The sequence below is a fragment of the Chenopodium album genome, chromosome 11 (genome assembly GCF_948465745.1).
Source record: "Chenopodium album chromosome 11, dcCheAlbu1.1, whole genome shotgun sequence".
Lineage (NCBI taxonomy): Eukaryota > Viridiplantae > Streptophyta > Magnoliopsida > Caryophyllales > Amaranthaceae > Chenopodium > Chenopodium album.
In genome coordinates, this window is record NC_137844.1 from 2,119,046 (window position 1) to 2,143,654 (window position 24,609).

General features: G+C 35.9%; 2 protein-coding genes and 4 pseudogenes across 3 annotated transcripts; all 6 read right to left on the reverse strand.

The window, feature by feature from the left end:
* Positions 1–5,035: 5,035 nt before the first annotated feature.
* LOC145567128 (cytochrome P450 94A2 pseudogene) lies at positions 5,036–6,819 on the reverse strand (annotated as a pseudogene).
* A 1,918-nt stretch (positions 6,820–8,737) lies between these two features.
* LOC145568191 (cytochrome P450 94A1 pseudogene) lies at positions 8,738–10,303 on the reverse strand (annotated as a pseudogene).
* An 833-nt stretch (positions 10,304–11,136) lies between these two features.
* On the reverse strand, positions 11,137–12,726 carry LOC145567127 (cytochrome P450 94A2 pseudogene; annotated as a pseudogene).
* Positions 12,727–13,252: 526 nt separating this feature from the next.
* On the reverse strand, positions 13,253–14,833 carry LOC145568192 (cytochrome P450 94A2 pseudogene; annotated as a pseudogene).
* Positions 14,834–16,131: 1,298 nt separating this feature from the next.
* On the reverse strand, positions 16,132–20,265 carry LOC145567130 (putative myosin-binding protein 4). Of its 2 annotated transcripts, none has more exons than XM_081626366.1 (4): positions 19,136–20,256; positions 18,295–19,036; positions 17,229–18,151; positions 16,132–16,694 (listed from the first exon to the last, which is right to left on the reverse strand). In XM_081626366.1, exons 1-3 carry the CDS (start codon positions 19,514–19,516, stop codon positions 17,358–17,360), a joined length of 1,917 nt encoding a protein of 638 aa, XP_081482492.1. In that variant the 5' UTR covers positions 19,517–20,256; the 3' UTR covers positions 16,132–16,694; positions 17,229–17,357. The 2 variants fall into 2 exon arrangements, with proteins under 2 accessions (XP_081482492.1, XP_081482491.1); XM_081626365.1 differs by having other exon boundaries at positions 16,133–16,694; positions 18,295–19,655; positions 20,137–20,265.
* Positions 20,266–21,968: 1,703 nt separating this feature from the next.
* Positions 21,969–23,855, reverse strand: LOC145568054 (F-box protein At5g03100-like). Its single transcript, XM_081627494.1, has 4 exons — positions 23,701–23,855; positions 22,613–23,603; positions 22,217–22,417; positions 21,969–22,052 (listed from the first exon to the last, which is right to left on the reverse strand). The coding sequence occupies exons 1-4, from the start codon at positions 23,853–23,855 to the stop codon at positions 21,969–21,971; spliced, it is 1,431 nt and encodes a 476-aa protein (XP_081483620.1).
* Positions 23,856–24,609: the final 754 nt, after the last annotated feature.

Genomic DNA, 24,609 nt, shown 5'->3' on the forward strand with positions numbered 1-24,609 from the left:
TTGTCACCAAAAATTTTGTAGTACCACTTGTTGGTTTGACCAATTTATTACATAAATAACAAAATTGACATAATTGATATTGAATAATCATATTTAAACCATCTCATAAAAGAATAAAATTCCTTTTCAACCTTCGTTTGTTTACAAATACTAGTAGTTCTTACTACGCTGGAAAAAAAAACATAATATAGATGACCGATGTGGGGTAAATGCCGTAAATCTGAGTGTTTAATGCCTTTATGTCAATTTTTTATTTAATTCAACTAGTGATACAAGTTTGTCGTCAATATTAATTTTGCTAATTTGATAACTGAAAACTATACATTAAAATGAATTTAAAAAGTACCGTAAAAAAAAAAGGAGCGCTAATTAAAAAACGTAATCACGTTTACTCTAGAGGTGATCAACTTTAAACCGACCCACAAGCCTGACCCAATCCGCCCAAAAAACGGGCGGATTTGAACAAGCCAAAAAACATAATCAATATCAATCAATATCTATAATATAACTAAAATAGAAACCGCTGACATTATCCTTCTCCAAAGCTGTATACATGTCACTTTTTTATGAAATTTTTTCCCGCCTAAATGCATTGATGACATCATCATTTTTTATTTATTTAAAGCTAAGCTACTTTCTTAAATTGCTTTGAAAATTGGTTTTTAAATAATGACTACACTATTTTAAAAAAAACAAATACGGAGTAGATGATTCTACAGATTATTGTATAATTGTACAAATTTGCTAATTATAGGAAATCAACCATTTTTTTTTGTTTCCTAAATAAATAGTAAAGATTGACTGTCCTCAATATAGCTAAAGATGATACATTTATAGTTATATATTTTGATAAAACCGTGCATTGTACGGGACTAACCTAGTATATCATTAAAACTCATGGCAAGACATGTTATTTTGCCATGTGTCATCAATTTTGCCATTTGGCATATGATGTAATGCCACATCATATCATTTATTTAATGATTGAAAAACTCCATGCATTAACTTCAATGTATTTATTAATATTTAGTTTAATTGAAAAACTCTTCATATGCATAACACCCTATTTAAATTCTACCTTGGAATGTAACTCCTTAATAATTGCACAATAATAAAAATTTGTAAGAAATTAAACAATACTCCATTTTTTTTTATCAATTTCTTTTTCACAACGGATTTGATTTATCATTTACCCTATATTTATTAATGCAAAAAAAAATAAAATAAAATAAAAAATTCTTATAGTCAAACCAGATCATAGAAACAACAAACTACTTAAGCTATCATCTTTAAATTAAAAAAATAAATTAATCCCCTCCCCCACTTAAGCTCTCAGTGATAAACAAGCCAATATATATAGATCAATTAAAATAATAAATTTATAATGACCCGAGACATCGTCCGAGCCACTAACTAATTTTGGTTAAAAAAGCTCAATCCGACCCAAAAAGCTCACTAAAGCCCGACAAGCCTAATACTTTATAACGGGTTTGGGCATGAATTTTCTTAGTATAGCCCGGCTCGGCTTGACCTGAATTTTGATTACCTCTACTTTACTCCCTCCCAAAATCATTTTCCCTCGTTTAATCGTCACTGTACTCAATTTCACTGAAACTCACTCCTCGTCTTCTTTTTTATTTTATTTTTCCCTGCAAAAATTATCTTCATCTTTCCTAATTCCATACTCAAATAAATGATTCCTAAAGCTAATTCTTTAATTTCAGTATAAATTAATTAGTTTGTTTCCTAAGCATTTATCATCACTCCCATCAAAAGAAGACGCCATTGTCTAAGACTCATAGTATGTCTCAAATTCTTTCTAATCCGGGTAATTAATCATTGTTTATTGCAATTTATTTCTACACTTGCTTGATTTTGATTTTATCTTCGAATTAATTTCCTAGGTTTTTGTGAATTAATTGGCTTTATAATCTTCAAGGTTCACCCGAAATTAGGATTAAAGGTTGATTAGTTTCATTGAAATTGCAATTGAATGGTTGTTTAATCTGTTGATTGATTGAAGTTTGTTTTCAATTTTAATCGGAAATTGATGAAAGAAAGGAAATCCTAATGGAAATTATGCAATTTTGGTTTTTGTGGAAGGTTGATTAATTTCATTGTAATTGCAATTGAATGGTTGTTTTATCTGTTGATTGATGGATTGATTGCTGTTTGTTTTCAATTTTACTCTGAAGTTGATGGAAGAAAGGGAATTCTTATGGAAATTAGGCAATTTTGGTTATTGCTGAATTCTGATGATGAATTTTAATTTTGGTTGATAACAATGGAAACCCTAATCGGCCTAATGAGACTTACGAATGCTGGTAAATACCGATTAAACTCTAATCGAGAAGTTACAATCATTTTGTGGATCACCTAGCCCAACTTAGGTTCGACACATGTTTTCCACATATTTGATGTTGTCTCTTTAATCATTTTGAAGACACAATGTTAGTGATGGTAGTGACATAGACTTCTATTAACCTGTTATTTTTTCCTTAATTCGCAACTCGCAAGGATTTCTTCAAACTTTAAGCTTTGAAAGATCTATTTAATCTAAGTATGATTGTTTGGTTCACAAGGTTGATTAAATTTTTTCAGCTCAAAGTGGTAATTGCTGTCACAGGGTAAGAGTATTGAGTAGAATAAGAAGGGGAATGAACATGCTATACCTCTGTTCTTTAATTGTTTTTGGATGCTTTTTATTTGTTGTAGTTGTTTACTGAAGAACTTATATACTTGTACTAATTATTGATGTATGAATTGAAGTTAAGATCACATTGGAACTTGGTCAGATTGGCAACTGTAAGATTTCTGGACCGCCTAATAAACAACCTGGACTGTGCATCAGATTGAGAAAGGTGAGGTTTTGCAATGTTCAGAGAGCAGGTTCAGGTACTATAAGTCTCTAGATAGTAAAATTCACAAAGATTGAGAACATTATTCTCTGTTGAGAAATAGAAAATTTGATACTGTACTGGTTAAGCGGTTTCTAATTTAATGATATATCCTTCTACCACAATTATAAACACCACCAGATTATTTCCACATGTAGCCGAAAGGGGTCTAGAGTTAGACATTTGTTATGAACTAACTTAGGGGAGGGTATTATGGGCAGTTTAGTATGTTAGTAGTTATCAAATGTAGTATGGGCAATTTGGGAATTCTAGGATTATTAGGTTAGTAGTTGTAGCCTTAGTATAAATAGAGAGAGGAGAGAAGGAAGAAGGTAGGCAAAAACTGGATGAAACTTGTTGAGAGTTGTGACCTCAAGTCACTTTTGGAGAGTTGTGAGATAAACTCACTTTTGAAGATTGATAGCCTTAAGCTATTAACCTATCCTTGTAACCCTTTCACCATTATCAGTTAATCTTAAGCTTTCATCTTTATTAATTTTGCTAATTAAAACCAGAAATTCTTGCTGTTACATTGATTTTACTGGGTGACCAACTCAGTCCATTACAACATTGCTGTGGTTTCGAGGATAATGGTGTTGTAACCTTGAATTGAAACTCAATTTTCTGTGTTTGAGCAAATGATATAGGCATAATTTTACAAATGAGGCTATCAAGATGATCTATTTTTGTAAGTTTGGAGGATATGAGGTCTTCTCGTGGCCTATGAATTCTATGTGCTCATTGTGGACAAATGGGATCAATGAAACATGCTGATATTTATGATTTTGCATCGTGAAAGGAATCAAAAAGTTTGGCAGTCCATGAAATTTGTGGTGTTGGAATCTGTGTGGTTGTATTTTTCTTTGGGCAAGGTTTAAAGGAATATGGCATTTACAGTTTAATTGTGAAAAGTGTCATCAGGTGTTTGGAGGGTGCTTCTTTGGAAGCTAAGCATTGTTGAAGCTCTTGTGCAATTGCTTTTGGTTTGAATAAAGGGATTTGTGGCTGTACTCTTTAAGAAGAAGTTTTTGGAGCAGTGCTTTTGTTGGGTGTGGTCATGTGATAGGAAGTGATTTCACAACTAAGTTGGATGAAATATTAAAGAACTTCTACTGCCAGACACTGGCAGAATCCTCTACTAAACCGTCATATACATGGAATTCATTGCTGAAGTTGCCTGAAATTTCATTTCAACCAAATTCACTTTTGTTGGCATTAGTTGGGTGGCCAAGGACCGTTTTAGGAAGTGGGTCAGGCTGGGTTTGGAGGAACTAGAAACAACCCATGAAGCAATGGGGCTGGGAGGCAGTCCACTTTATTAAGAAAAAGAAGCTAATAATTAGCTGGGCTAACCTGGCTGGTAATTTGGATTGGGTCAGAACCCGAGCTTGACTGAGTTGGACCCGTCTCACTGCCCAATTCTAACCTGCACATGTGCTTGCCTGGGTCCTGGACTCTTGGGAACTAGTGGTAATTGTCAATGTACCAATTATGCATCAGTCGTCACAGGCTCGCAGCAGGGTTCATTTTACTGCTTAATCAAGGTTAGTTTATCTGTTGCAACTTCTTGTTGTTTGGAGTTTGTTTTCGTATTATCTTCAGTGTGTTTCAACTCATATGCTGTTTAATCACCGTCCATACTATTCTTTTCATTGCAAGTGGACTGAAATTTAATCTATAAATGAAATTATATACCCTTCACACTATGACATAGCCATATGACATATCTTTAACTTAGTTCCTTGAACCCAAGAACTTGAAAATAGCAGCTCTCTATGGTAGGGGACTGCCTGTAACAAAAATTTTATATGCGGAATGAAGCTGGAGGAAAGTGTCATGTAGAGTAGACCGCGAGACTCATGAGCCATTGAGCCATGCTAAAACATGTTTTCTGGATAGGTAGCTTTGCATTAACATGGAAGTCTTAGTAATTTCATGTTATACAAGAATTTAAGTAATTTAACCCCAAATTTACTGGAGGAAATATGAATTCATGGATAAGAAAAAAGGCAAGGTTTAATTTGAAGATCAACTTGAGTTTTGATGCAGATATATTGGACTAGATATGATTGAAAAATTGTTTAAGCAATTCAATACAGCAAAGCCTCTTAGAAGAGTTAGAACCCTCCTACTGAGCTTAAATTAAGTAATTTTCCTTGCTTACATGTTATACATTCCTTTCTTCAATCCTTACTGGAAAACCACCTTGCATCTTAGCTGTCAAATTCGCTACATAAACTGGCTCAATTCTCTCTTCCACTGCTGGAACAACCTGAAATCTCTCCAAGATACCAGCCACCACCATCTTCATTTGCAAAAATGCCATCTCTTTCCCAAGGCAAACCCGAGGGCCAGCATGAAAAACTGGGTAAGAGTATGGGTCTCGAGGCACAAACTTCCATTTCCCTGCCCCCATCTTTTCATCTTCCACTTCTAGCCACCGCTCTGGCCGGTATTCAGACCAATCAAGGCCCCATATACCTTCCATTCTACCCATAGCATAAGCGCTGTAAGTTACCCAATTACCCTTTTTAACTTTCGTGCCATCTGGCAACACGTCATTGTTGGCAGCCCCTTGGTGTCTAATGCCACTGGTGGGTATAGCCTCATGCTCTCGCATAATGCAGCGTGAGTGTAAACCATGACTTTGACTTCATCAAAAAGAGAGGAATGTTCTGTTTTATTTTTCTGTTTTCCCCTGTTTTTGTTGATCTCTCGTAGGATCTCTTCTTCAACATGTTTGTTCTTATGGAGGATCCAGTAAAACCATGTTAAAGCTGATGATGTGGTGTCTCGTCCTGCAAGGATAAAGCTAATAACGATGTCAGTCACGAATTTCTCATCGGTGTGGCCTGATTTTAGAAACCTTGACAACAAGTCTTCTGGTTCTGATGACTCTGAATCTTTCACCTCCCCTTGCTTTTTCTGTCTAACAATAGTTTTGGCAAAGTTCCGGATCTCTGTGACTGCTTCTTTAAGCTCCTTTTCTGACCCAATATTGAGAAATCTGCGTATTTTCCATAGAACTGGGAAAAAAGATCTGAATCTTTGGCTACTGATCGTCACAGCATCCTCAAATGCAACTGCAAATTTTGCTTTTGGTAAAGAGGGTGACAAGTATTCTGGATCATACCCAAAAGCAATCTTGCAAATATTATCAAATGCAAACCTTTGGAGTATGTCTTGGAAATCTATGACTGTTTTGTTCTTGGCTGCATCAGATAACAACGGGATCAGCCTGTCTGAAAGCTCGGCATCAACCACTGTTTCAACAAACTTCCGCAAGGACCTGGTGTTGAATTCATAACTAGCAACTTGTCTTTGAAACTTCCACATCTCACCATCAACATTGAATATGCCATCACCTAAGAGGTCTTTGAGAATGGCCTTTTGGAAAGGGCCCTTTTGGTAAATTGGAAACTGATTCTTGAGCATGTGCTCCACCGTGGCAGGGTTTCCTGTAAGGATGCTCTGATGTCCAAACAGACGATGGATGACGAAGGTGGACGATGGAGAGTTGACTATCAGACTAGCGATCCACCTGAATCTTTCATCCTTCTTTTGCTTCAAGACCGCGATCAAATGGCCAATCAAAGGGTAAGCTTTGGGGAACTCGAAATTAGTAGTTTGGCAGGTTTTTGATGTTTGGGTGGATAAAAACTTCTTGATGAAGTATAAGAGAAGCAATGGGAAGATCAGCAAAAACGGGGCTAACAACTTGCCAAGCTCAAACATGATTTATGATTTGTGAACTTTTGAGTTTCTTTGGGAAAAGGACTGCAAATCTGAGGGAGAAAACACGAGTTTGTAGATGAGATGAAAGGAGGTTTGAAGATCCTCTCTTATTGACTATTGGGCATATTTTAAAATGTTTTGACGACTTGTTCAAGTAGTTTGGAATGGCGCAAGGTCAGAAGTTCTATTTGAAGTAAGTTTAAAACTACAAGTAGCCTGACAATTAAAGACAGAATATTGTGCAAGAAGCAATAATCAAATGGCTTAACAATAAGTAATTAAGTACTTGTATAAAATATAGCTCCCTAAAAAAATATAAAATTGAACCGTATTATATACAGAGTAATGCACTTACATAAGTCCCACACTTGTACAGTTGTACAAAACTCGGCATATGCAATGAGCATGAAATATTTGACCATAACAACTTAACTTATCTATTTGCTCTGCCCTCATGGCAAATATTACACAATCTTTGGTATCTTCATCATCGCCCGGAAAGCTAAGTGAAGTTAAATGTGGTTGTTGCTCCTCCTTATTGCTCTTTACTAATTGATTGTTGAGTGTTGGCTTAAGGTGTAATCATCCACAACTTGAACACGAATAGTATTGGCCACAGAAATAACTTCTAATTTCTACTCTGTACTAAATTTGATGAAAATGAAGTTTAAAACGACACAACTTTGGTTTGAGTCGAGTAAGGGTTAGGTTAATTTTAAGTCAAGTCAATTTCAAGTCTGGTCATAGTTTAGATTTTTGGTTTTTCCTAAAACAACTTGTAATCATATGATATTATATGATTTGTGAAAACATGAAATTAAATGACACCAATTAACATACAATCATCAAACCAACTAACGTCACCCGGATGAGATTCTTAGGGCAACAAGTACTTTGTTACACAGTTATGTAGTTATGCCTATGCTTCATTTATTTTGACTTGTAATTTATACAGTACAAATTTATTTCAATTATGTTAAATTAGGTTTTGACATGACTAATGTGTTCGGTTTGATTTTAGGTCGTGATGACTTCAAGTTCACGTTGAGTTCAGGTTTGTACTATGTACTCGTACATCAGGTGCAACTCAAGTCAATTTACGTTTCAAGTTGATTATGAAAATAGTCTTTTTCTCTCGCTTTTGGCCGGCGCACTCCGGGCAGACCACCACTACCACCACCACAGGCTAGTTAACACCACTGTGACACCGTCCACATTCCACACCACTACAACACAGCGGACACCACCATGTTCTTTCTGGTAATGTTTACTTGCTTAAATTCCAATTCTCCATTTTCTGCCCTTTGAATTGCAGTTTATGCAGTTAAAAATTCTTATCTATCAAATTGAGGTTTAAAATAAAACCATATTTGCTTCATTGTTTTTCATTATTTATAAAAGCAATCAACAAGATAGATAGTTTGTTTGGGAAAATTGATTTGTATAATCTGATTATAATACTTATGAAATACAGTAAATTTTAGAATGATGAGAAATAGAGTGATTTATCATGTTTCTTTCCTATGTATAATGATTTATGAGCCATTTGTTCTTTATTTATCAGAAACATGAGCAGTGTGGATTAGCCAAAATAAACTACCATAAGAATTGAATTATATGATTGACTTGTTGCATATCTGCCAATGATATGATGATATCAAAATAATACTTCTTACGATTTTGTTAGGTCATTCAGATCTCACAAAATCTTTGATTCTATTAGAACATGCCTAAACTAAATTATTTGGTCAAACGAACTAAGTAATAAATCAAACACAGAGGGAGTAGTAGTTGGGAGAAGAAGTATATTTTCATCTCAATCACACGTAAATAATAAGATTACATTTCAAGGCCTTCACATAATTAGTTTAGGACTCTTAACAATTAAATGCGTATTTTTAACATGTAAAATTCAATCCTTAAGGACTTGTAAAACCGTATAGGACTCGTAGCAAAATATTAAGAGAGATGACTTATCCTATCATGGTATCTTTTTTGCATCTCAAGCATTGTAACTCTACTCAATCTCCCTCACATCAGCATAGTTGCGTGATCAATATAATGATGTTGACTTTGAACATTAACCAAAGCTACCCCAAAACAAATCACCTTTCTTCAATCCTTACTGGTAAACCACCTTGCATCTTTGCAGTGAGATTCGAAACAAAAACTGGCTCAAAACCATCTTCCAGCATTGGAACAATACGGAACCTCTTCGAAATACCAACCACCAACATCTTCATTTGCAAGAATGCCATCTCTTTCCCAAGACAAACCCGAGGTCCAGCTTGAAAAACTGGGTAAGAATATGGGTCTCGAGGCACAAACTTCCACTTCCCTCCTCCCACCTTTTCTGTATCCTCCACTTCTAGCCAACGTTCTGGCCGGAATTGAGCCCAATCAGGTCCCCATATAGCTTCCATTCTTCCCATTGCGTAAGGGTGGTATGTTACCCAGGTACCCTTTTTCACTTCCATACCATCTGGAAGTATGTCGTTGGCGACTGCCTCCTTGGTGTCTATTGCTATTGGTGGGTATAGCCTTATGCTCTCACATATTGCTGCGTGGGTATATACCATGTGTTTTACTTGTTCAAAGACAGAGGATTGCTCTGTTTTATTGCTCTGTTCTATTCTATTGTTGTTGATCTCTTGTAAGATATCTTCTTCAACATGGCTGTTATTATGGAGTAGCCAGTATAACCATGTTAGAGCTGATGATGTTCCGTCTCTTCCTGCAAGGATAAAGCTAATAACGATATCAGTGACGAATCTCTCATCGGTGTGGCCTAATTGTAGAAACCTTGACAATAAGTCTTCTGGTTCTGATGACTCAGAATTTTTCACAATTCCATGCTTTTTCTGACCAACTAGAGCTTTGGCAAAGTTCCGGATTTCTTTAACTGATTCCTTAAGCTTTTTCTCTGACCCAATGTTGAGAAACCTACGGATTTTCCATAGAATTGGGAAAAATCCTCTGAATCTCTCGGTACTAATTCGTACTGCATCGTCAAAGGCAGCTGCAAATTTAGATTGTGGCAAAGAGGGTGACAGGTATTCTGGGTCATACCCAAAAGAAATCTTGCAAATATTGTCAAATGCAAACCTTTGGAGTATGTCCTGGAGATCAAGGACTGTTTGGTTCTTGGCTGCGCTGGACAGCAAAGGGATCAGCCTATCAGAAAGCTCGGCCTCAACGACAGTCTCGACAAACTTTTTTAAGGATTTGGTGTTGAATTCATGACTGGCAACTTGTCTTTGAAACTTCCACACCTCACCATCAACATTGAATATACCATCCCCTAGGAGGTCTTTTAGAATTGACTTAAAGACAGGGCCCTTTTGGTAAATTGGAAATTGATTCTTAAGGATGTGCTCTACCGTGGAGGGGTTGCCAGTAACTATGTTCTTGCGTCCAAATGGACGCTGAACAACAAAGGTAGAGGTTGGAGAGTTGACTACTAGATTTGTGAGCCATGGAAACCTCTCTTCCTTCCTTAGCTTCAAGACGGTGATCAAATGGCCAATCAAAGGGTAAGCTTTTGGGAAATGGATGATTGTAGTTTGGCAAGTGTTTGCTGTTTGGGTGGAGAAAAATTTGTTGATGATGAACAAGAGAAGCAACGGGACGATTACCAAAAATGAAGTCAACAACTTGCCAAGCTCAAACATGATTTGCTATTTGGCAATTTGTGAGTAGTTTGCTGCTATTTAAGCAACTTAACGACAAATATGAAGGAGAAAATATCAATTTTGTGAGTAAGGCGGAAGATGGGATATGGAGGTCCTCTTTTTTGATGCATATATATTACACTGAATATGTTTGGCAATCTGTTCAAGGGAGTCAGCTTATACCTTCTAACATGCGTCATGGGTACAGCCATACAGGAAAAAAAATGGTAGTTTAATTCAACGTGATTGGCTGGCTTGCAGAGTCAGAAGATGAGGAAGGTTGGTAGGAAATGCTTGGTCTTTTGGGTATTGCCACGGTGAGGGAGTACAGGGGCTGTTGTGATGTGGCTGGTGAGGACTGAGCAGCAGGGGTAGAGCAGGGTTGCTTGCTGCGGTTGTAGTGAGGCAATGCGCCTGCTTGGTATTTTGATTGCGGGAGACAGCAAAGTTTAGGGTTTGAACCCCATCATAAGCATAAACATGAGCCTTTGACCTTGTGAGGACTATAGGTTATAGGTTGTTATTTCATATTATATTTGATGAAGTTTGAGTCATAAATGAAGCAGCTTTTGATACAAATCATACAATCACATATTCACATACTAGTTGGATAAAATTTTTGTTTAACTAGCAAGAGTACGTTTTGAGTGCTAGTTCATAGGATTGAAGATAATAGAGGTACTTGTGAGTTGTGACTGAAATTGATTACATGTTTAGTTGTCTCAATAAGAAATTTTATAATGTCATGTGGTTCTCCGTTATATACGTGAAATATTTTATACGCTAATCTTTGTATGCCATGACATATGCTAATATTTTAAATCGGTAACATTTTATACTGTCCTTTCTTCAATTCTTACAGGAAAACCACCTTGCATCTCCGACGTCAAGTGAGGAACAAATACAGGCTCAAAACCTTCTTCCACTGCCGGAACCACCCGAAACCTCTCCAATATACAAGACACCACCCTCTTCATTTGCAAAAATGCCATCTCCTTCCCCAGACAAACCCGAGGCCCAGCTTGAAATACCGGATACGAATATGGATCCTTTGTCAGAAATTTCCACTTCCCTTTCCCAGAATTGTCTGCATCCTCCGCTTCCAGCCAACGTTCAGGCTTGTATTCAGCCCAATCAGGGCCCCATATGCTTTCCATTCTCCCCATAACATAAGGGATGTAACCCACCCACATTCCCTTTTTCACGGGTGTGCCATCCGGCAACAAGTCATTGGCGGCCGCCTCCTTCACATCTACAGGCACTGGTGGGTAGAGCCTCATGCTCTCACATACTGCAGCATTAGTGTAAACCATGTCTTTTACTTGATCAAAAACAGAAATATGCTCTGTCTTGTTTTTATGTTTTCCCCTGCCTTTGCTGATCTCTCTTAGGATCTCGTCTTCTACGTGTTTATTCTTGTGGAGCAGCCAGAAAAGCCATGCTAAAGCGGCTGATGTGGTGTCTTGGCCAGCAAGGATAAAACTGATAACGATGTCAGTTACAAATTTCTCGTCAGAGTGGCCTGATTTAAGAAATCTTGACAGTAAGTCATCTGGTTCTGTTGAGCATAATTCCTGTGAATTCTTGAACATTTCCTGTATTTTCTGTCTTACAATGGAATTTGCAAAACCTCGAATTTCGCCTACTGCTTCTTTTAGCCTTTTCTCTGAACCAATATTAAGAAACCTACGGATTTTCCACAGGATTGATGAATATGATTTGGCTCTCGCACTACTAATCATCGCAGCATCCTCAAAAGCAACAGCAAATTTAGCCTGTGGTAAAGCAGGTGACAGATATTCTGGATCGTAACCAAAAGCAATCCTGCAAACATTGTCAAATGCAAACCTTTTTAGTATATCCTGGAGATCAAGGACAGCCCGATTCCTGGCAGCCTCCGATAGGATTGGGATCATCCTATCATTAAGCTCAGTATCAACGACGGACTCTACAAACATTCGCAGAGACTTGGTATTGAATTCATGACTAGCAATCTGCCTTTGAAACTTCCACATTTCACCATCAGCATTGAATATGCCATCGCCTAGGAGGTCTTTGAAAATAGACTTAAAGACTGGACCCTTTTGGTAAATTGGAAACTGATTCTTAAGAATGTGCTCAACCGTGGAGGGGTTTCCAGTAACGATACTCTTCCGTCCAAACGGATGGTGAATGACAAAGGTAGAGGTTGGAGAGTTGAGTACAAGACTTGTGAGCCATTGGAATCTTTCATCCCGATTTAGCTTCAAAAGAGTGATCAAATGACCAATCAAGGGGTAAGATTTTGGGAACTGGATAGCTGTAGTTTGGCTAATTTTTGCTGTTTCGCGATTTTGGGTGGAGAAAAACTTCCTTATGAAGAACAAGAGGCTCAATGGGAAGATTACCAAAACCGGGGTCAACAACTTAGCCAGCTCAAACATGATTTTTGGTTAGGCAATTTTGAATTTTATTTTATTTAAACTTACTCCTATTTTTAATAACATGTTTGGCACTATCTTCAAGGGAGTAAACTTAAAAAATCTAACATGATTAACCTGTTTAACACAATGTAATTTAACGAACTTCACAGGTACAAGAAGGATAGAAATTCAGGTAATCACATACATTTTGTGACAAAAATTTGTTTACTTGCGTGCTAACTCATTGCAAAAATTACTAAAATTGGATTAAAAATTTAAAACTGCTCAAACTTTACAATTGATCTTAGAAAGCTATAAAACATAAATATAAAAAGCAAAAGAATTGAACTTATAGTAAGTAATAAGCAATCATGGATACTAAATAACTGTTAATTGCTTAAAATTGTATTGCTAATAGTTGACAGATTGACAGTCTTGACACAAGTTGAAAATTCTTTAATACAATAAACATGCATTTGAAAGTTTCAAAGCAAACTTCAACAATATCATTATGTTTTACATGCTACTATTTCTAATTGTTAACCTTTTATACTATCCTTTCTTGGATTCTTACTGGAAGACCACCTTGCATCTCCGATGTCAAGTGAGGAAGATAAACTGGCTCAAACCCTTCTTCAACTGCCGGAACCACCCGAAACCTCTCCAATATACCAGCCACCACCCTCTTCATCTGCAAGAATGCCATCTCCTTCCCTAGACAAACCCGAGGCCCGGCTTGAAACACAGGGTACGAATACGGATCCTTTGGCACAAACTTCCATTTCTCTTTTCCTGTCTTTTCTGCATCCTCCAGTTCCAGCCAACGTTCAGGCTTATATTCAGCCCAATCAGTACCCCATACGCTTTCCATTCTTCCCATAACATAAGGAATGTAAACCACCCACATCCCCTTTTCAACGTGTGTGCCATCCGGCAACACGTCATTGGCAGCCGCCTCCTTCGCGTCTACAGGCACTGGTGGATAGAGCCTCATGCTCTCACATAGTGCAGCATGGGTGTAAACCATGTCTTTTACTTGTTCAAAAACAGAGGAATTTTCTGTTTTAATTTCCTGTTTTCCCTTGCCTTTGTTGATCTCACTTAGGATCTCTTCTTCTACATGTTTGTTCTTGTGGATCATCCAGAAAAACCATGTTAAGGCGGCCGATGTAGTGTCTCGGCCAGCAAGGATAAAGCTGATGACGATGTCAGAAACAAATTTTTCATCAAAGTGACCTGATTTAAGAAATCTTGACAGTAAGTCTTCTGGTTCTGATGAAGAAAATTCCTGTGTTTTCTGCAGCATTGCCTGTTTTTTCTGTCTTACAACGGAAATTGCAAAACCCCGAACTTCACCTACTGCCTCTTTGAGCCTTTTCTCTGAACCAATACTAAGTAACCTGCGGACTTTCCACAGCATCGACCAATATGATCTCGCTCTCTGACCGCTAATCATCACAGCATCCTCGAAAGCATCAGCAAATTTAGCCTGTGGTAAAGCAGGTGACAGATATTCTGGATCGTAACCAAAAGCAATCTTGCAAATATTGTCAAACGCAAACCTTTTTAGTATGTCCTGCAGATCAAGGACAGTCTGATTCCTGGCAGCCTCCTGCAGGATTGGGATCAACCTACCAGAAAGCTCGCTATCAACAACTGTCTCTACAAAATTTCGTAGCGATTTGGTGTTGAATTCATAGCTAGCAATCTGTCTTTGAAACTTCCACATATCACCATCAACATTGAATATGCCATCCCCTAAAAGGTCTTTCAGAATGGACTTCTGATAAGTCCCCTTTTGGTAAATGGGAAACTGAGTCTTGAGCATGTGTTCAACGTTGGCCGGGTTGCTAGTTTCGATGCTCCGCCATCCGAAAGGGTGGTGGATGACGATGGTCCCAGTTGGGGAGTTGAGTAGAAGGGATGAGAACCATTGGAACCTCTCATCCCTGTGTTGATAGATGGTGATCAAGTGACCGATAATAGGATAAGATTTTGGGAATGTGGTGTTAGTAGATTGACAAGTTTTTCGTGTTTGGAAGGAGAAAAACTTGTTGATCACGAGTATAAGTAGCAATGGGAGGATTAGCCATAACGAAGGAAGAAGTAATTTGCTAAGCTCAAACATGGTCTTGTGGTGTGGAGGACAGTTTCTGAGTATAAATTAAGGTGTAGTATGTAAGTTAATGTATATATAATTATAATTCCATTTTCTGACTAGTATTTGTTTATATGATTTGTAACAAAAAATTAAATAAAATGAAATGTCACTTGATGTCCCAATCTAAGGCTTTGAAATATCAAATCCTTTGGTATATATTGATGACAAGAAAAACACGATTTTGAATTTTCACGTGAAAGAGGATCATATAAGTTTGAGTTTGGTTATTCATAACTACTGTGAGACAATAGGATCAATAGTACATTGTCCTATGATAATGAATTTTCAAAAATTATTGGGAGGTATCTAATGTCTTAATTATATTATTGAAACCGATTTTTTTTTTTTTAAATAGAGTAGTTAATTTTGCATATATATTTAGTACGGAGTAATATTCTTGTAATTTTATCCAAGAAAAAAAAAGATTAAATATTGTTCTATAAAATCCGGTTAAAATCTTGTTAAAAAAAATCCGGTTAAAAAAGTATAGAGGACAACTTAGTGAGTGGTACGAATTTAATTTACTACTCCCTCCGTTTCATAATGTTAGTCCCATATACTATTTTGGGCGTTTTAAAAAGATCTACTCATATTGAATATATTTCATTTATAACTTGATTTTTCTGGAATTGAATTGGTTGTGGATTGATGACATGAATCTAAGTAAGAAAATCTTTACCTTAAATTATGCAATTATGACTTGTGCTTTCCTAATAAAAAATCAAAAAAGTTAAATTAGGTAAACTAATTATGAATTATGTTGTACTTTAATGTTAGATTCTAAAATATTTCTTTTCTTATTTTATGTGATTGATTCCATATGAGACTAACATTATGACACGGAGGGAGTAATTTACTATAAATTTTAGAATGCAGGTTTGCAATATGCATTTATATTTGTAGAATCTTAGAAACAATTTGGAGTAAGAAAAAATAAAGATTTAATCAAGTCAAGTAAAGAAAAAAAGAAACAATGTCGGATTACTGGTTTCCAAGAAGCATCCGAGAAGATATATGAGAAGCTAGACTCCAAATTATGTAGAACCCAATGTTACTTCAGAGTTCAGACTTGGCTACAATCGTCTACTTGATATAGTTGATATCCATCTAAAAGTATGAAACATGTGCGGTATTACAGAAACTATGTTGCAGAGAACATCGAGAAGTAAGAAATGGAAACATAAAAATGATACAACCTGAGCTGTAACTTTGTGCAGTTTTGAAACAACCCCTGCTTTGCCCCTTATTAATGTATTTTGTGACACAACCTTGATTACAGGAATCAAGTAGCAAAGAAAAATGCAAGTCATGGTGATATATGCAAAGAATGACACCATAGCAAAGTAAGACACCAAGTATATTTTGTACTCCGTAGTTGGGAAAACAATGGTATTCCTAAGCTGTGAGGATTACAAGAAAACCAAATCAATGGGGTCAAAATTTACATAGGCAGATACAATCAGTTGCATGTTGGCCGATTGGATTCAGCCTCAAAACAATTGATAACATATCAAAGAGATGCACACTAGTATACAATCTGATAATTCTGTTCTGAGAATATCCACAAGATACGCCACTGCTGCTGCTTCAATGACACAACAATCGAATGTATACACAACCTCAGACAAAAAATGAGGATGCAAAAGATTTGGCAAACTTCGCTGATCATTTTCATCAAAGTATTGAGCTGATACCTTAATGAGAACTTTCTTTACGTAATCATCTCAGCATCTAAGCAGCTGCTGAAAGTAACGCATGGCCTCTCCTCAGAATCACTCGCAACAAGCTGATGCTTTCAATTTCTTTGTCCATTTTTTCCAGCAGGAATCTGCTTGCAGAAAAAAACTGAAGGTCAAATAACAAGATTACTATTGTCTTCATACTTCCAATGTCAGAACACAGTAGCAAAGTTAGAGCTTCAGTAAACTAAATTGAGAAACTCAATTCTATATATATTCATAATTTCATAAACATACACAAATATGTGGATGTCAACTAACTTAGTTGGTTAGGGTCTTGGTTCACAAATCTCATCTACATCATTTGTAATATGTGGCTCTCTTTACACCAATAAATAAGTAAACATACACGAATATAATATCTCCATTTAACATTGGTAATAAACTATGTATTTGCTGATTTTAACTCACAACCCTTTCTAATTTTTTTAGCCATTTAAGTATCACAAACTACTTTTTGAGAACCACATCAACTAGATAGTCAGCATAAGTGGTTTAGTGCTATAGCCATTTTCCAGAGCCTGAAAACATTTATGAAATAAACCTATACTGCATTATCAAAAAAGAAACAGAAACAGAACGAACAACCAAGGGAGCAAGAAAGTAACCAGTAATAAATATACCCTGCAAAGCTTCCAGATATTGTACGACATTCAAGGATGTGCAGTGTGATAATATCTTCAATTCTACGAACTCTTAACTTCAGTGCTTTCAAAGTAGGAGCCTTGTGCACCCTCTGCAAACAAAATTTCCTAATTCATTTCTGGAAAATCTTCTGGATACTTTATTCTAAAATAGTCAAGCTCTGCCTCCAATTCTTGTATTTCTTTGTCCTTTTCAGCGATCATTTCATTAGCCTTTTCCAGCGCATCCACATCATACTCTGCTTGCTCTTCCATCATCCTCAGATATTGAAGAGCCTCCATGTTAAGAGCAGCCTTCTCCTCTTGCAACTTAGTTATCATAGCCATAGCTTGATTCGCACTAGCTTGATTCGCAGCAATTGCAGACGCATTTCTCTCTTCGTCTAGCTCCTTGTGCAAATTTTTTATACATTTCTTATCATATTCAACCTGTCGTCTCAACTTGTCAACAAGACTTTCACCTTCAATTTCACTTACACTTTCTTCTAGAGATTCAAGGGACTGAGACCTCTCCATACTTGTTGGAGATTTAGGAGGCATCAGAGTATCATTGGAACTAGGATTTTGAATCTTCTGTGGTTCATCAGAGTGACCATTCACTGGAGGGCACATATTGCTTGATAATGAATCTGTTTGGGGGTCTGATACTTTTGAAACTTCCTCATCTGATTCAATACCATTGCAAGCACTACTGCCAATTTGTTCTGATAAAAGGTTTGAAGCTTTAACGTCCTTAATAGTAATAGGAGCAAGGTCTCTTGCACCAATGACAGAATTGTTATTAGGCACAAGTGCAGCATCCTTCCTTAAAGAAAGAGTTGAGGTGCTATCCAAATCAATAGATTCCCAATTATTCATGGCAGAGGTAAGTCCCGTGTCACCAATTTCCTTAGTTTTGATACCTGGAGGTAGTTTATAAAAATTAACAAACAGTATTCAAAATATTAGGGGTTTGGATAACATCACAAACCTATAAACCAAAAGAAATTGCAACAGTTAAACAAGCTAAACCAAAAAGAATGAGATGCAGGCAATATGAACTTACAATTCTCTTTTGATAGTCTAGCTGGCAGTTGCACGTTTTCAGATGACAAAGCAGTTTTGTGAGAAATAAAATCTGTATAACCAGAAGAATCAAGCATATTTGAGAGAGAAACTCTGTCACCTTCATCTGCAGATATAGCTGGTGAACCCTTTTGAGCACTGGATGATAAAGGAATATCATCCAATGACACAAGCTCAGGTGCTAAAGGACTTGCTTTTTTTATAAGTTGTTGCCAGTTTAGCTCTCCAAGACCCTTCCTTAAATCACCATTAGATATAAACCTTGGAGTGGTCGTTTCGCCTTTTTCAGGCTCAAGATGTAGAAGCATTAAATTGCTAGTGGCAGGAGTTGATTTCTGACGTTGCACGGCTGGGAAAACATCAGCATACTGACTCTTCGGGGTGAACTTGGAGCCCTGTCGTGATAGAAATTCATTCATTTTCCGGTTCCGAGGCACATTGATCAGATCTTCATCATCAGAAAATGGGAAATCCGATTCAGAGTCTGAACTGATCTTTACTTCAGTGTACCCAACATGAGACAAGGAATCATGATCTCTACTTCCTAGGACAAGAGGTTTAGCTGGCAACAAAAATCTATCCCTTCTATTCTTCAAGCCCTGTTGACTGTTTAGGCATCTATGTCCTGGTGATTTTGGTGAAGGAATCTCAGGATTAGAAACAGGTGCAGAAGGTAATTTCGACTGAACCATCTTCTGCACACTTGGTCTAGATCTCCATGGCTTTGAACAACATGAGCAGAACTTTGTGGTCAAAGAACCAGAATAAATATCCAAATTTACTAATGGTTTCTGAATACATTCTGATCCCAACTTACCTACCAAAATTTTGTATGCTTCTTCCCTTGAGTCGTTCTTTGCAAACGACAACAGACATTCTTCACACATTCCATGAACATCAACAAGTTTCCCATGGTTATGACAAGAAACCAAAGATGATATTTCTGACTTATGATTATTACAAAGCAGATTTACATAAAAGTCCGGATTTTCTTTTCCTAAAATATGGTCAAGCCTTGAACACAATATGCAAGATAATTGTAGCTCACAATATTGAGCAAACTTTGTTAGGAAATACGAAAATGCTGCATCAAGTAACAAGAGAAACAGCAACAACCACTCGCACGCAGCTGATTTTAACACGCGGGTAAATCCATGTACATTACTATCCACTTTAATTGGGAAGGATCCTTTTACAGCCATATAATTTGAATTACAAGGGTTTCCTACAATAAACCAATGACTTCAATTGGGAAAACCAAATGACAATCCAGCTTATGTAAACAACCTGAACTCCAACGTTCCGGAATCAATAAAGATGAACCCATCCCAAAATTAGACCCTAAAACCACCAAAAATGCCACAATTCATAATCCATAAACCAGTTTTCAAAAGCCAACATAATCATCATCATCAAAATTTAGCTACATTAACATAAATAATCAATCAACTAACCAAATAAATAATTCTCATGACAAACACCCAAATAATATAAATCCCACCTCAATCACAATTCACTCATCAAAACAAGAAATTATCAAAAACCCAATTATTCCCAAGTACTAAAAGTCAATATAACATTGCCCAATTCCTCAAACATTCCAAAAAAAAAATACCCATTACATAATTTCCAATTTCAAATGAAACCCAAATGATAATATCAAGAAAATCCTAATAGTAAGTGATTTATTTCTCAAAATGCCAACAAATTTCAGATATCAAAGGTAGAAATCCTGCTAACTTAGAAATAAAAATGCAATAAAAGCTAAGATTTTGGGAAAGAGAAGAAATCAGAAAGAAGAGGAGAGAGAAAAAGGGAGTACCTTGATTGAATGGAGGTATTCAGATGGATCAGAGGTGAAGAACGAAAAAGAAGGAAGAAGAGGGAAGGAGAATAAAAATGGAAGCTTTGAAGATTAAAAATGAAGAAATTTGTTGGTGGGGTGGAATGACAAAGACGTCCTTTGGGCTATGTGAAATCGACTGACCGTTAAACCTCAACCAACACCAAAACTGTTGGCCCAAATATAAGATAAAATTAAATTAAATCTATTACTTGTATTTGCTTGGTTTTTAATTTTTCTAATGTCCATATTTTTAATATATATATATAATAAAAAATAAATAAATAAAAGTTTTGGTTTTTAATACTTTCCCTAATTCATACTCCGGATAATAAATATAACTCGTAATATCCGATATTAAATTTTGTATTCTTGTACATAAAACATAAAATATCATAAAAATTATTGATATAGATGAGATTCAATATTTAATTCAAAGAAGTATTCATTAAGAACTTTCTTTCTTACTTACCTAGTATTGATATACTTAAATTTTGATTGTTGACTACATGTAATCAATTGTGCAAAGTCATAATGACAAAAATTCGCTCTTAATACAAACATTTATACATGTCTTTATCATAAAGTACATTGTTATTATCCGGTGACTTTGTTATTGCATTGGCATATATATATTTTTTTTAATCAAAAAATCAACCAAACTTTCTAGATAATTGAAATATGCTTAAGATTATCAAGAACATGGCTAGGATTAGGTCACCCTAATGGTTGATATAATTAGAATTGGACAAGGTTTAACTTTTCTTTGGATTGTACCATGTCCTTGTCACATAGCTATCTCTATATAAAATGTATGTATAAAGTAAACACTAAACCTAACTTTCTTCTCAAATTGCTAACTTGATTTATTCCCCAAATTTAATATTCTTAGAATTGATAGATAAAGGTCCCCAATTGTTTTTTATTAGTCCAACTATACTTACCCATGATTCTACCCATATCTCTCCATATGCATGCCATGAATGAGAACTTTATATAGCACCATTAGTTTAGGCGTGGCACGTGTTAGTTCACTATATACATATTTACTATAACCGAATTAGATATTGGAAATTAATGCTTTACATTACTCCATTTGCAAAATAAATAATTATAGAAATATAAATTAATGTAGATTGAGATAGATGTTGAGGAAGCAATCATAGCTAGGAATGCTTTTAAGTACAATTATCATGTTATCAACCATATAATTCTCCAGCTTTTAATTTTGTACCAATCAATGATGATAGCAAGTGTATTTGTAGAATTGTAGTTGTAGCCATAATTTAAACTTATGTTTCCACAGCCCATGAGCTGAGCATGCCCAAGCCCAAGCCCTATGGGGTGTTGTTTGGTGGGTGGTTCAAGTTAGAGAGTGATTAAAGAAAGTAAAAGTGGAATAGGGTTATAGGGTACATTTTATATAGGGCATGTTTGTAAAGTCATGTTAAAATACGGGCGTTTTTCGATAAATACCGGACGTGGTTTAGCAATTTACTTTTTTTTTTCAAGGAATCTAATGATATATTATGTAATAACATTTATTTATTTTATAAGGTAAAAAAAAAAAATTAAATTAACTATAATATGTGAATAATGCAAAAATAAAGTGATGCATTTAAAAAAACGGAGGGCATAGTACAGAGTAACTTATTTTTAGCATTATCAATCAACAAGTCACAAATAAATGATCTTTACGACAATGTTCCGAGGATTTGTTGCGTTCTTGAAGAATTCTTCTAGTTCATCATCATGTTCAGCACTGATTGGACTATTTTTCAAACCTCCATTATTTATGATTGTCACTTTCTCTAAGCAATGCCGCCAACATCTAACTGGAAGAGATTCACATAACCACACTTCTCTAGTGTATTATCGTCCTCCTTGTACTCAAACTAGTCACAAATCATTGAAACAATACTATTATCAGATATTTAAGCTAAAACAGCAAGATGTAAGCAAAGAAATTAAACATATTTACGAACTAGCTCAAACTCAAACTTTTTAATGCGTATTGTAATATTAATAGAACAGAGGAAGTATATTTTAGTGTTCATACCTCAAACTTCTTTGATGCATTGAGAGCGAAGTTTATAGTAATCGTCTCAGGACCACATGCAGAAAGCCAAAATAGACCATCAGTAACTTGATTGATAGTGGTGTTCCTCTTATGAAAGTACACAACATAGTTGAGTTTCTGGTCCTTGACAACAAGGGGAGGGTTCAGTAATTTTCTTATATCTGAAGGAACCACCATACCCTGCACAATCGAAAAACAATAACAAGTATTACAAGTACAACAAGCTAAGTCATATTCATGGTTTCATAACACATCCATCTTTGACCATTAATATTTTTAATTACTCGCTGATAAAAAATTCCAATATGAGATGAGCAAAAAGGAGTAAAATATGAGATAAGGATTTTAAAAAAAAAAAAAAAAAAGATAACTAACCCCGAAAAAATATAGTTTCAATCTTCTCAAGACATTAAAAATGCCCAGAAACTTAACTAGCTTCTCACACTCAAGAGCCTTATCGTTGTAGTTGTACCCTCGCAACGAAATATTAGCCATTATTGCTGAAGCACGACTAGCATCATTTAACACAAAAGATGGGGTAGGAAAAGATCGATAAGCACACCAAAACCAGAACTTTAGGTACAACAATCTTGGGACATCAACAATCTTGAGTTCCTCTAACCCATTAGTAGATAGATAAATAGTCTCAAGAGATTTACTTGATATTCTAACACGCTTAAGATTATGACAACTATCCAAGGTGAGTCGCTTAAGCTTGGAGAGATTATCAATACAAATGTGATTCAGCCATTCATCCGTTATTCTAGCATTACAGATAATCCTCAAACTCTTTAATCCCTTGCTGACTGCTAGATTGCGAATAATGCAAGATCCAGTTGATTCAATAGTCTGTCCACCAATACTATGTAAGGTGTATAGATTCTCAAGTTTAGGGGCATCTATCTCAATCATCTTGAAATAATTACGTCGATCATATATGTATAGAGTGACAAGTCTTTTGAGATCCAAGGCGTTTAGTGTGTCAAATTCACCAATGCAATCGACAATGCTCAATGATTTTATCAGACGACAATGAGCCATGACACTGTCGAGTAGCTGCTGATGGAGTAAGTTGACGCGTTTCAAATACAAAATCCTTAGGGTAGACCAAGTGGTTTCGAGGCAAGAGTTGAGTACACATCCACTTAGCTTCAACTCACTTACTTGTGCTAATTCTTTCCAGGAAGCCACGGTGGATGATATGAAGCTGTTTCCCGGAAGCCATAGCCTTCTGTATCTATATTGACGATAACCAAGAGAAAAATCAATCTTCTTGACTTGGAATTCGACGACTACCCAAACAAGAAATCGATTCAATAGCGAAATTGTTGATTCAGGGAGATTGTCGACACTTCTAAAATTCAATCTAGGAATATGAAGTATGAGGTGTTTCAGCATAATGTTATTATTTTAAAGATGTGATGATCATTATTATTATGAAGAATTGTTTATTGAGGTTTAACCGAGGGAGGGTGAGCCAGACATCCCTCCACAAAGTCGACAACACGGAAGTTGCAGCAGCCTCTTTGGTGGGAAGGTAGTACAATATTTGGTGCTTCAGATTTAGTGGTAGTTTCGATATCCGGTCTTCATCCTCTCTTCTTACTCTCTTCTCCATTATCCTACAATAATTAGGGTTTATGTATTATCAATCATGATTCATGAATTAACATAACTTCGGATCAAATATTGTGGATTTCAAATTACTGAATTAATTTAACTTTGAAGTTTTAAATTTCAGCAATTATCCTTCTAATTAAATTGGAAAGCTTATTACCTGCATGCCACCGCCGCCGTATGCTCGCTCGCTTGCCAACTGCCAAGCCAATAGATGGACATCGCTGGATGGAGTTTTACTTCTCTACCTTAATTTGCAGTCATAACGAATAATTAAAAATAATACTCCCTCGGTCTCAATATGATAGTCTCACATAGAATCTATCATATAAAATAAGAAAAAAGAATATTTAGAATCTAACATTAAAGTAAAAAAACAATTCATAAATAATTTTGCCTTTATTTAAACTTTTTTGATTTTTTTTTAGGAAACCATCAACCATAATTGAAACGGAGGGAGTATATTATTCCTATATTTCTAGCAATTAATTTTGTTATTTTTTTTTTTTTTTTTTTTTTTTTGGTGTTTAGAAAGCCACAAGGACGAGGGGAGATTCGATCCCAGGATCTCTTGCAACCGGGAGGAAAGCTCTAACCAATTAAGCTATCCCTCACCCTCATTTTGTTAAATATTATTGATTCGCATATTCTGTATGGTTGGCTAGTAGTCTGACACATAATAAAACACTAATAGGGTAATCCTGGCCGATCGAGTAAAAAAAATTTCCTAAATTATTTAATTTTAGCTTTGTAAT